We start from the raw sequence: 13,172 nt of genomic DNA, 5'->3' as shown, positions 1-13,172 counted from the left end.
AACAAATGGTGCTGGATCAATTGGCTGTCCACATGGGGAAAAAACGAAACTTGCACCCTACCTCACACCACACACAAAAAATTCCAAGTGTACTGTAGACTCTCTGTGAAACGTAAAAGAAAAATCTAAAAGATATTGTATTTACAGATGAAGATCTGTATTCTGTAGGACTTTGTGGTAGGGAAAACATTTTTAAACAGAAGCTAAAAGAAATGGTGATAAATCGTACTAAATTAAAATTTAGAAATTCCACTCACAAAAACACCACTAACAGAGTAGAAAGACAAAGCACAGAACAGAAGAGAGTATTTGCAAAACACATAACAAAAAGCTCTTATCCAGAACAAAGAATTCATACAAATCAAAAGGAAATGACAGACAATTCAAGAGAGGAATGAGCAAAAGACTCGAAAAATATCTAACAAAATAATAAACATTTGTGAAAGCGTCTGATTTTATTGGTAATCAGGGAAATAAAAACTAAAATAAGATACCAATATACACCCACAAGGCATAATTAAAATAAAAAGACGAATAACACTGCGTGTTATCAGATGAGCAATGATGTGGGGAGCGTTGGGAACCCACACATACCGCAGATGGACTGGTCGATAGGTGCAGCCTCTTTGAAACACGGTTTTTCATTATCAAAGTTTAAATATAGACAAACTCTATGAACCAGTAATATTCTACTCCTAGGTATATACCTTAAAGAAATGGGAGCATGTCAGTGCAAATGAACAAACAAATGATCTACTTATAGAAGCATTATTTACGATAGACTCAGGCTGAGAAACAAATGCTCATTGATAAAAGAATGTGTTAATAAACTGTGGTTTTTGCATACACTACGCTACTACATAGCAGTGAAGATGAAGGAAATACAGCTAGCCTCCACAACGTGGATGACTCTTACAAATTTAATGTTAACTAAAAGAAGCCAGATGGAAAAAGACATATGCTATGTGATCCCATTTATATCAAGCTCAGATACAGCCAAAACTAACTTATGGTGTTAGAGGTCAGGATATCTGGTTACTTTTGGGGAGAGAATGCGTGTTGATATTGGGAGAGGGCAAGAGATGGGGCTTCAGGACTGATGGGAATCTTTAGTTTCTTGGCTTGAGTGGTGGTAATACTCATGGATTCACTTTCTGGTAGTTTATTGATATCTTTATTTGCCATATGCATACTTTTCCATATGTTACAGAAATGAACATTAATTAGAAAAATAATTCCCACTAAGAAAACTTCAAACCCAAATGGCTTCCTTGGAGAGTTCTACATTTTTTAAAATGAAAAAAATTTTTTTTATTGAGATATAGTTGTCATATAACATTATATTAGTTTCAGGTGTACCACATAATGATTTGATATTTGTGTATATTGCAAAATGATCACTACAATAAGTCTAGTTAACACCTATCACCATACATAGTTACAGATTTCTTTTCTTATGATGAGAAGTTTTAAGATTTACTTTCAGCAATTTTCAAATATGCAATACAGTACTATTAACTGTAGATGCCAAGCTGTACATTACATCCTCAGGACTTATTTATTTTATAACTGGAAGTTTGTACCTTTTGACCACCTTCACCCATTTCACCCAGCCCCCAACTCCCTGCCTTTGGCAACCACCAATCTGTTCTCTATTTATGAGCTTGATTTTTTTTTTTTTTTTTAGATTTCGCATGTAAGTGAGATCACATGATATTTGTCTTTCTCTCTCTGACTTATTTCACTTAGCATAATGCCCTCAAGGTCCATCCATGTTGTTGCAAAAGGCAAGATTTCATTCTTTTTTATGGCTGAATAATGTTCCATTATATATACATACCACATTTTCTTTATCTATCTATCCATTGATGGACACTTAGGTTGTTTCCATATCTTGGCTATTGTGAATAATGCTGCAACGAGCATGGGATGCCTGGCACAAAGTAAGTGTTCAATAAATATTACATATTATTGTTTAATATTGTTATTTTTAAAATCAATGAGGCAGGCCTTGTGGTTATCTTCAGTGGCCTGGGTTCAGTTCCCAGGTATGGACCTATACCACAGTGGCCGTGCTATGGTGGCGACATACATACAGAAAAATGGAGGAAGACTGGCAGCAGATATTAGCTCAGGGGAAATCTTCTTCAGGAAAAAAAAATTAGTTATAAATTTATATATCTTGTGCTTAATATTAAAACTATGAATGAAACATTTAAAGTATTTTATTATACTATAAACCAAGTTAGGCTGATTTTACATATGTAGATCTTGATGTTTTCTTGGTGGGTATTTGACCCCATGTAGAAAAAAGATTCCCTATATTTGCTATAGGTCTTCAGTAAATAGAGGTTGGCTGGACCTCAGGGGATGACAGCTCTGGATATGACAACAAGGATGAAACTCCTCGATCCTCTCTAAGATTTGCGAGCCTTCGGCTATTGCAGCGCCTGCATTATCAGTTCTCCAGTGGGAATCTGTATCCTCCTTGAACAGGTGAGAACTCCATAGATCTTACACAGCCCATCTGTCAATCTTTGGTTTGAGGTTTTCTGTTGGGGTTTAAAGGTAGACTGTAGGCCTTCTGCATCTCCACTCATCACTAAACTGCTAAACTCTTTCTGACAAAGTTTTGGTCTTGGAAGTGTGCAATAAGAATCTGACCTGAGATTTTTGATGGTTGACTGCTGACAGCTTTTAAACCTCACTCCACCACTTTCCCTTCTACCCCACATCTGGGCGAGCTGAGTATGCTAATAAGAAAGCCCAGGTAATCCCTCCTTTGTACCAGCAAGAAGTTCAAAACACAGAAGGCCCTAGCCGAGCTCGGGAAGACTCACGGCAGCCTCCCTCCTAGCACCACAAAAACCCCACGCTAGTGTCCTTTGACGGCTCCCTCTGCTCGTTTTCAGATCAACTTGAGAAGACTGTCTTGCTCTACCCAGAAAGTCTCATTACGTAAGTAACAAACCTTTCAGATCCTCTTCGTATGTGCGTGTGGCATCATTGATCTGACATTCGAACCAAATTTGAGATGGAGGGACTTTCTGCTTCTGTAAAGTGAGCGTAGATGCTGTGCCTACGCCTATGCAGGTGTCTCTGAGCCTACGCTCCACCCCTCAACAGCCACAGATGACAGCATGTCAGGGGAATTTCGCTCACATTCTGTTCTGATGTTCACGCTTGAGTTTTTATTTTTGTTTTATACAAACTTTAAAGATCACTCAAAGGAAATAGTATTGAATGTGTATGTGTGATGTTATTTATGTGGCCTTCATTTTCCATGACATGACACAAGCAGGGGAATCCAAGTGAATCAAGAATACTTTAAGAATTTTCCATCTGGTAAATTGGTGCAATATTTGGGGAGCAGGACAATTTTGTAAATGCATATCAAAAATTTAAATGTACAGGTCTTTGACCAAACAATACTATTTCTAGGAATTTAACCTATAGAGAGAGCTGGGTAAATTTTCAAAAATGTAAGTGTGAAATCTTTTGCTGTCACGTTGTTGAGAAAAACTTACTGTATTGTTTTCTGTAAATTGATATATACCCTCAATAGCACACTAAGCCATCATAAAAGGATTATGAATATCTGATTTCATGGATGTAGAAAGATGCCCATGATATATTTTTTGAGTTATAAAAGGTTACAGATCAGCGAGTCAGATGATTCCATATATGCACATGTTGTGTGTGGTTATGTGTGTGTGTGTGTGTATGCATGCTTACGTGTATATGTATATGCACAGAGAGACGTCCAGAAAGAATTTTGCCAAAATATTAGCAAGAATCATTTATGAATGGTAAGATTTTAGAGGATTTCTGCTTTCTTCTGCATGCCTTTGTATTTTGTTTGATTTTTCTGCAATGAACTTGCATAAAATATGTCTTCTTTTCTAGAATCCAGAGACTTTCCAAAGACCTCTTAAGGTCTCTTCTCATCGATTTCTTCAATTGCTATTATCCTCCTCAGTGAAGACATGCAGTAAGTGAGGGCTCGGGTTCTTACCTGCAGCCTTCCTATGGCTATAGAAAGTCTCTCCTTTACCTTCATGCCAGCAGAGGAATCCGTTCATCTCCTAATATCTACTTGATTTTGACTGTACTGATTATAAAGGCAGACCCAGCTCCAAATTCTGACACTAAAAAGTCACACTACACAGCATTTTGCACATTGGTGTTTTTTGGAAGCTCTATCATGCTGTAAAATCAGAAAACATTTCCTGTCCATGGTTACCACATCTATTTATGGTCAGTTCCGTATACTGTTAGGAAAGTCTCTTTGTGACTTCCTTCTTTTATTTCTAACATTGCCCTATGCCCTTGTCTGTGAAAGCACGGAAGATGGCATACTGCCATTCAGCAAAGAACAAGGGGTGGCTCTTCTCTAGGAAAAATGACAAGATTCCACATATCAGGATCCACTGCCAAGCCCTCAAGTCTCCTGCTTGGGCACTTTATCACACAGTTCCAAGGTGACCACACTGAACATATTTAAGTGGAACAGGGAACATTGGTAAGATAAGGAGTGTAACAGCATGTTAACAGTTTGATCTTGGACAAGTTATTTAGTAAGAAGCTATAGTTTCTTTCCCCACAAAATAGGGATATGTCATCTACTGCAAATGGCTTTGCAAAGGGTAAATGAGATGATGCGTGTAATTTGCCTGGATGTCACATAGGTACTATAGAATCAATGTACTCCAAACAGAATTCATTATCTTTTCTCTCTGTCTGTCTGTTCCTTCTCTCACCAAAACCTGCTGTTCTTTTTTTTTGGTTCTCACTACTGGTTTATAGCACCACTATCATCTGATTTCCCAAGTCAAAAACTTTGGAGTCATTTGAAACTTCTTCCTCTCCCTCACCTCCCACAAATAACCTTCAACTAAGTTCAGTCACTTCTACAGCCGATCATTTAATCCATCCCATCTTCTTCATCTTCTTCACTGCCATCACCTTCACTCACGTCCTTGCCTCTTTCCTACGTGGTTCGGATTAACTCCTCAGAGGTCTCTCCATGTTCCTCTCAAGCCATTCTCCACCCACTGTCTAAATAGATGATTTAAACAGTTTAATCAGGTTCTTTCCAGTTTACAGCCATTCAGGATGCCTTATGCAAAGTCCTTTATGATATGGCCTTTTCTCTCCCTTTAGATTGCTATCTCCTGCTGCTTCTAAATACACATACTCTATTTCCCAGGCTTGCCCAGACACATTGGGACACCCTAAATCTGGGATCTTTGTGCATGCCATGCCCCAAAGCTGCTGCTGTGCCCTCCCTTCTTTGTCTGTCTGATACCTCCTACTCTTCATTCAGGAATATTCAAGAGGTCACCTCCTCTCTGAGTCCTTTTTTTTCCTGCTCTTAGGCAGCTTGTGCTACCTCCTCTATGCTTCTATAATACTTGAACAGGTCTATATTATGGTATTCATTCATTCATTCATCCATCCGTTTATAAAGTGAGTCATTCACACAGCAAATATTCATTGATTCAGCGATCTTGCTAGTTTTGAGAATTTAGGTAAGTAAGAAACAATCTCTGCTCTCAAGGAATCCACTGCCCAGTTAAAAAAAGAAAACATATACACATATGATTATAACACTATATGCTAAATGCAATGATAAAAATATGCATAGAATATTACGGAAACACTTAACCCTGTTTGGTGGGTGGGAGCCTCCTGAGAAAGTGATCCCAGTGCTCTCAAAGCCTCACTTCCCTCATCCAGAAAGTGGGAATAATAACAGAACCTACCACGCATGGGTGCTGAAGGGATTAAAGGAGAGCATTCAGGGGTTCAGCATTTAGTAATTGCTCAACAAATGGTAGCTGTTATTTTTATTATTTTTGGCTGATTCCTAAGGAATGATTAAGAGTTACCTCATGCAGGGGAAGGAGAAATAAGGGATGAGAGAAAGAGCATTCCAGACAGATAGCATAGCAGGAGCCAAGAATGTAGGTGAGAGACCACACCATAGGGAAGGATAGAAGCATTTTAAGGTTGTTGAGGTGTAAGCTACAAGACAGACACGGGTAGGAATGAGACTGAAGATAATGGCAGGTCCTCATAAGGCTTGCTAAGGATCTTAGATTACTCAATATACTATGGGATACCCCAGAAGCCGATTAAAATGGTGTTGATAGCCAGCCTGATTTCCGTTATGGACAATTAATAAAGGGAGCGTTCTGCAATTAGATGAAAGCTATATGGGACTTTGTTTACTTTGTAATAAAGGACCCAGAAGGCTCAGTTGAAAGTTATATAAGAATAGGGAACAGGAACTGGGTCACAGAAGACAGACAAAGGACAGAAAGGATATCCTAGTAATAAAATTGCCTCATGCAGAACCAGGTTGAGACACCAGGTAATAATAGAAGCAGAGGCTTGGTGGAGGTGGTAATTCCTGGCCTGGCCGGGTGTATGTGTGGAGGCCCAGGTAAGAAAAGGTTCCAGAAGGCTCAAGTTTTCAAGTGTAGATGACAATGTCGGCACAGGAAGACTGCCAAGAGTTGGAAACGCTGAGTCTGTAATAAGATATAATATTGTAATAAGTATTTGCTTAAACCTCACTCTCCTCCATTAGACCCAGAGCACCTTAGGGCTACCTGTCTCATCTCTGTATCTCCAGAGAGAAATATGTATCTTCTTTTCATGATTGACACACTTGATTTTAACTTTGGTAAGAGGTAAAGGTGAAAATTTTCAGTTTTTTACATTTTATTGGGAAGCTAAAGTGATATTTACTCAGCCTCACTCTCTCCACTAGGCTCAAAGTGGTCACCTCAGCAGGCTAGTTCTGATATTCTGTCCTGATAGCAGAGGCATTTTAACGAGAGGAAGTCGTTTAAGGAATTTGAGTTTTGCTTATTCATCTAAATAATAACGATTATTTAAGCTAATTTTAGTGGACCCTGAGAAAGACAAGAGCAAATGACTTATGTTAAAGCCTTTTATAAATCTAAGTAAAATGTGAAATATTATTAGTACTTCGAATATTGCAAGCAGAAGTGGCAGAATGCATGTAAAAACTTGGTCTTTCAGATTAAAAGTTCAAAAGGGCCTGTCTACCTTCTGTGCATTCCCCCTCAGCTGCCATGCTTCCTGCAGCCCTTCCATTCACCACCCCTACTTCGGCTGCTCCAGAGAGTCTCCTCGTGTGGCATTTGTACCAGGGCAAGAAGACTAGGTGCAGGAACATAGACAGACACGTTCCTTCCATCCTCTCCTCGCAGCGTCTAGCTATTTCTCTCTCTGTTCATTTGGACAGCAAGGTCAGAGTGAAATACAATTCCTTTTCCATTTGGTTGTCATCACAACATTCAGGATAAGGTTTCCAATGTGTAGAAGAGGGGGTTACTCACAAGACACAGAGGCACAGAACTCCTGGCACAGACTCGCTGTCTCTTAACAGAAAGTTGCCATCCATCCTTTTCCTGAGCTGCAAGGTCTCACAGTCTCGCTTGGACAGAGGACCGTGGTAATAAGGTAGATCACGGAGAGCCTCTCATAGCCCACACTGATTTGACGGCAGGAAAAGCAGCCTCAATATTTTCATTGTACATTCTGAGTGGAAGATATTCTAAGGATGAATGGACCTGCAAAGAAATCTTAAAACTCACTCAATGTTTATTGTTGTTATTAATAATTCTGATATTATTTTAAAACTATGTATATTTTTTCAGGATAAAACAAACACATTTTTACACTAGTGCTATTAGAAATGAAGACTTTCTCTTGAAAGAGGGAGAAATATATATAAAATCAAAGAATTTAAATAAAAATGGAAAGAATGCATGGACATTTTTGTTCTATTTTTTCTTTTAAAAGTATGTATTTTCTAATTCTGTCCACTGAAAAGGTCTGTAACCAATGACAACCCAACATCAATGAGTATGCGTAGAGGCAAAATTGTGGTGTCTAAATGTTGTTCCCTCATTAAAGGAATCAGGGATCTTTTGAGGAATGGCTGATTTTATGTCTGTGGCAGATTATGAACAAGATGAGCCTGGACACCTTCTTGTGCAAGCATTCAAAGAAATTATCAAAGACTATTGCAGCCATGTCAAAGGAACACAGAAGCCAACATGCAGTGTCTCACATTGGCCAAAGATGAGAGAATTTAAACTCAAAATAATAATTGCCGTTGATTGAAACACATTGAATATACAAAAATTCATGAGTTCATAATGATACTTAAAAAGAAAAGAGAAAGAGAGCAAAGGTGAAATAGAGAAAGAGAAACCTGTCTCAAAAAGGGAGGAGGTGAGGGGACCGACTTCTCTAGATTAGAATATATTTATGACATTCAATAATGAAATGAGGCATAAGGATCTTGTTTTCATCCTGATTAAAACAAAACTGAATATAAAAATTTTCATGCCATTGGGAAACTTTGAATATGGATCAGTCATTACATAATATCGATGAATTATTTTTCTCTTTTTTAGCTGTGATAATGGCATTGAGATTATGTAAGAAAAGGTCTATATATATTTTAAAACATACTGAAATATGTCAGGATAATGGCATTATATCTAGAATTTTCTTTAAATAGTTGAACTAGGAAAATATGGACTAAACAAGACTAGCAAAATAGTGATAATTATTGAATCTGGGTGGAGGTACCTTGGGAGTTCATGTACCATTATCTCAACTTCAGTGTTTGGTTGAAAATTTCTAAAAACAGTCTTAAGTTAGACTGATTCTCTTCTATCGTCAGCCATGGAGGATGGTTGTCCACTTTATGGTAACACCCCTAATTTCTTATGTTTTGGGAAGTAGGAATAAGGCAGGCAAATTTGCAGCACACGACCTTACTTTCTTAACTAGAATCTCCTCCCTGCTCCCCTTCACCACCTCCAACAAGGAATTGGAAATTGGGAGAAAAAGAGAAATCGAAGAAAGAGAGAGAGAAATAGAGAATGATGATGAGTCAGTCTCTCCATGTGGCTAGCCCTGTAGCAGCTGTGTGCTGGTGACCATATTCTACCGGTAGGGAAGAGGGAGGGAGGTGATCCCAAAAAAGAATAAACTATACACATAGAGTGCAGATTCAAGAAACAGAGTCCTACTTGGTTTCTCCTAGTGTTCATTTCCTGTATCCAGTACTTTCTGAGCCCTGGCTACATTCTTACACTTGGGCTCTTTATTCTTATAACCCCTCTCCTCTGTATCACAAGTTAGTTTGCATTGGGTTTTTGTTACATGATGCCAGTGATATATCACGAATATAGCCTATGTAACAAAGTCTACTGTCAAGTCTAGAGAAGTACTGGGCCAGACGTGAATCACATAGGAAAATGGGTTAGAAATCATATAGACACTGGACAGTGTGGGGTCAAAGCCAGAAGACGCAAGTTCATCAGTGCCAATAGTGCTGGGGGATTTGTGTTGCTGAGGACTTTGCTGCACTTTTTAAAGAGCGCATTATTAGGACAGACCAAGTAGAACCTTCCACTTAATTCTTAACACTTATATGCAGGTGGAAGCACTTGGTGGTTTTATTCTTTTCATTTAACTTTGCAAACTATTCAGGGTATGGGGTAAGAGGAATATTAAACTTTAAAAAAATAGCCAACCAATCATATCGAAACCATTGGTTAAAGCATATTAGGTTCTTTAAAGTGGGATCTTCATATTTCTCTACTCTTTATGACCTCAAGGACAGAATCAGAAGCGGGCATCAGGGCCAGTCAAAAGAAAACAACAAGGGAAGTGGTCAGCAAAATGATGAGCATGGGAACTAACAGAAGTTCATCTTGCTGTTCGTGCTGCAGAACAGGACTTCTGCTGTCTTCTGCCTTCCTCTTTTTTCCTTGGGATCTTCAGGGCAAACTCGATCAGTCCTGCCAGCATGGGACCTCCTGCTCAGCTTCTCCTCCTCCTCCTGCTTCTCTAGTCTCCAGGTGAGTGGGTCAGAGGCTCCTCCCCTGTAGCTAGACCTTCTGAAGGGCAGAGGGTCCACATGGGCACTGCCCAGCAAGGCCTTTCCCAGAACTTAGGACACTGCATTGGAGAGATTGGGGGACCAGGCAGACAGAAGAGGGTGAGTGACTCCAGGACATGAAAGAAAAAGATTGATTAGAGAGTAGATAAGAGAAACTAGGAGGAGAAGAAAAGAGTCTAGGGCACATAGTATTATGACATTGTGAATGTCAGGGCTGGAAGGAATCTGAAAGTCTTTACGTTTTGTTTTTTTTTTCTTTTGCTGGGAAAGATTCGCCCTGAGCTAACATCTGTTGCCAGTCTTATTCTCTCTTTTTTTCCTCCCAAAAGCCCCAGTACATAGTTGTATATTCTAGTTGTAGGTCCTTCTAGTTGTATGTGAGCCACCACAACAGCATGGCTATTGATAGATGGGTGGCATGGTTCTGTGACTGGGAACTGAACCCGGGCAGCCAAAGCAGAGCACACTGAACTTTAACCACTAGGCCATCAGGGCTGGTTCTGAAAGGCTGTACATTTATCTCCATTGTTTTATAAAGCAAAAGAACAGGTCTTGAGAAATCAATGTTTCCCCAAAACTTTACATCTAAATAGAGACAGGATCAGGACTACCATCTAGGGATCCTTGTTCCACACACCATTGAGACACCAGAATTGCAATGAAATTGAAACCCCAGCTCCGAAAAGGGGAAGCATTTCATAAAACAGGAAGTCATGATTAGGGCTAAGGAAAAAGAGTCATGGGCAGGGCAAGGCTGGGCTCTGACTCCCTCCGTGGTCTCACTTCTAGTCTTGCAGGGCCAATAACCCTCAGTAGGAACACAGCCGTTGGGGTGGGGAGTGGTGACCCCAGCAGGAAGGAGAGTTTAAGCATTGCCTACTTCCAGCTCCAGCCACAGCACCACTGCCAACTGCTGTTTATGTCCACCATTCTTGTGGGCCCCAACTTGGGAGAGTTATGACTGACTGGGAGATTTAGGGGTAGGGGAGGGTGTCAGGGCCAGGTTTTATAACCACTTCCTTCTATGTTTATAGAGAACACAGTTTCACAGACCAGCTCAGCCCCGTTGATAGTGAATGGGTTTCTGGGGGAGTCGGTAACTCTTCCCCTGAAGCTTCCTGCAGGAGGGAACATCTATTCCATCACCTGGCTTCACAATGGAACATCTATCATCTTCATAGACCCAAATGACGCACGAATCCTAGTGATTGCTCCCAAACGGAAAGATGCACTGAACGTCGCCCAGTCCTACTCCTTGCAGCTCAGTAACCTGACTATGGCAGACATAGGATCTTACAGAGCCATGATAGCCACAGAGACATCTTCAGTGTTTTCCAGTTACACTCTGAGGATCTTCAGTGAGTGAGGGCATAGAGGACAAGTTCCCCACTGCTAAGAGTGAATAGGGCCATCCACTAAGCCTGGGGGTGGGGGCTGGATGACCCTTGGTAAAGGTTGTCTCTTAGTTTCGCTCTTGTGACCAGTCTAGAACCTCTCTTAGGTAGATCTTTCCTTTCCTTTTCTTATTATTTTTTGTTCTCTTCAGTTACCAGCAGATTCCGGCTGATGGCTGTGGTTGTGGCTGGTTGAAAACCATCACACAACTTGCTCCTTCCTCCATTCAGCCCCTAAGAGGCTGGAAATCTAAGAATTAGGGATCTTTCCTCCAAAGGACTTCTGGATTCCTTGATATGTTGTCTCCCCTTTATCTTCCGAGTCCTTTCCTCCTGGGATGGCCTAATAAGGTTCGTTATTGCTGTTTATAACTCTTAACTATTAAAACCATTGCTTCAAGCAGAGCGACTGCCCAGGCCTTACATTAGAGTGGATTCTGTCATCTCTGAGAATGGGATGTGTCATGCCACCTTGAGGTGCTCTGTGGAGGAAGGAGGAGAGAACGTCACATATGAGTGGACATCAATGGGACAAGGGGCTGTTGTGTCTAAGAAAGGATCCATCCTCAATGACTCCTGGAGCCTCGGTGATCTGGATTGGACCTACACCTGCACAGCTATGAACACTGTTAGCAATAGCATCTCCAACCTCATCCATGCTGGGCAGCTTTGTGCAGGTAACTGGCCCCTTCTACCCTCTCCAGGACTCCTGGGAAATGTTTTGAGAAGCCTTGGAAGGAGCTAGAGAGAGTAGACTCCAGCTCTCAGCACTTGCCAACAACCCTGTTCACTTATATACACACGCTCTGTCCTCTCTACTTTGTCTTTCAGTTTCCAAAGCAGCTACAGGCACTTACTGCCCAGTGACATGGATTCTCCTGGTAAAGGTGCTTCTTCTCCTTGTTTTCCTGGGGATTCTAGGAGCTTGGCATATCCAGACACATGTACTCAGCAAACACCTTATGTCTAACTCAGGTCCATGAAGGCCACCAGTGCCCCAGGAAAGTCTGGATGAGGCCATCACTTCTCTGTGGCTCAGTTAAATTATATTACTTCCCTGTACTCTTTTCACAGTGTAGTACTATGGCTTGTCAAAGACCAATGGGATAAGATTTCATATCTTGCATGTGTGAGCCCATGTGTGTGCACAATGCAAGAGAATGAGGAATTTGGGGCAAAAATAAATAAAATAATTGTATCAATATCATATGTTATCTATTCTAAGAAGAAATTTCCCCCATAATTTAAGGTTTCTGAAATCAAGATGAGTCATAACATTAATGTGTAGAGCTAAAAGGGTAGCGTATTTTTCTCCTGAAATACTGTTATTAAAATAATACTGCTTTTAAAAATCAATGGTGTCTTAGAATTCTTGAAATACCATAGCTGTAATACAAGGCAGAGTTCCATATAGCTGCTTGAATAGAGAGGCACATCCAGATTAGTGGACTGAAATTTCCAAAGTATGGAGCATTTTAAGTGTACTTTGAAGGATGTTGGTAATTAGAGGTGGGAGAACAGGGATTGTGGGGGCCATTCTAGCCCATTGAAGTAAAATCATAATCATCAATAAGCTCCTACTGTGGGCTAAGTGTATAATATGTTGCCCTCCTTACTTATGACCACAACTCCACGAAACAAACTCTCTTATACCCATGTGACCAATGAAGAAGCTGAACGTAAGAGGATCTAAGTCACTTGCCCCAGCTCACACCACTGTGAATGATGAGGTCAGGTAAGTTAAGTGACTTACGTAGGTGGATTAGTAAAGCAGGTTCAAATACAGTAGCAAGTAGACTCCCAAAGTTTCAGTGACACAC

The 13,172-nt window shown here is 40.3% G+C and overlaps 1 protein-coding gene across 1 annotated transcript; it reads left to right on the top strand.

Moving 5' to 3' along the window:
• The first annotated feature begins 9,732 nt into the window (after positions 1–9,732).
• LOC138924050 (SLAM family member 9-like) lies at positions 9,733–12,708 on the top strand. Its single transcript, XM_070266813.1, has 4 exons — positions 9,733–9,917; positions 10,993–11,316; positions 11,757–12,029; positions 12,184–12,708. The coding sequence occupies exons 2-4, from the start codon at positions 11,235–11,237 to the stop codon at positions 12,333–12,335; spliced, it is 507 nt and encodes a 168-aa protein (XP_070122914.1). The 5' UTR covers positions 9,733–9,917; positions 10,993–11,234; the 3' UTR covers positions 12,336–12,708.
• The last annotated feature ends 464 nt before the right edge of the window (positions 12,709–13,172 follow it).

The sequence above is a fragment of the Equus caballus genome, chromosome 5 (genome assembly GCF_041296265.1).
Source record: "Equus caballus isolate H_3958 breed thoroughbred chromosome 5, TB-T2T, whole genome shotgun sequence".
Taxonomy (NCBI): domain Eukaryota; kingdom Metazoa; phylum Chordata; class Mammalia; order Perissodactyla; family Equidae; genus Equus; species Equus caballus.
The sequence above is the reverse complement of the archived record's forward strand: the minus strand, read 5'-3'. Positions and strand labels throughout refer to the sequence as shown.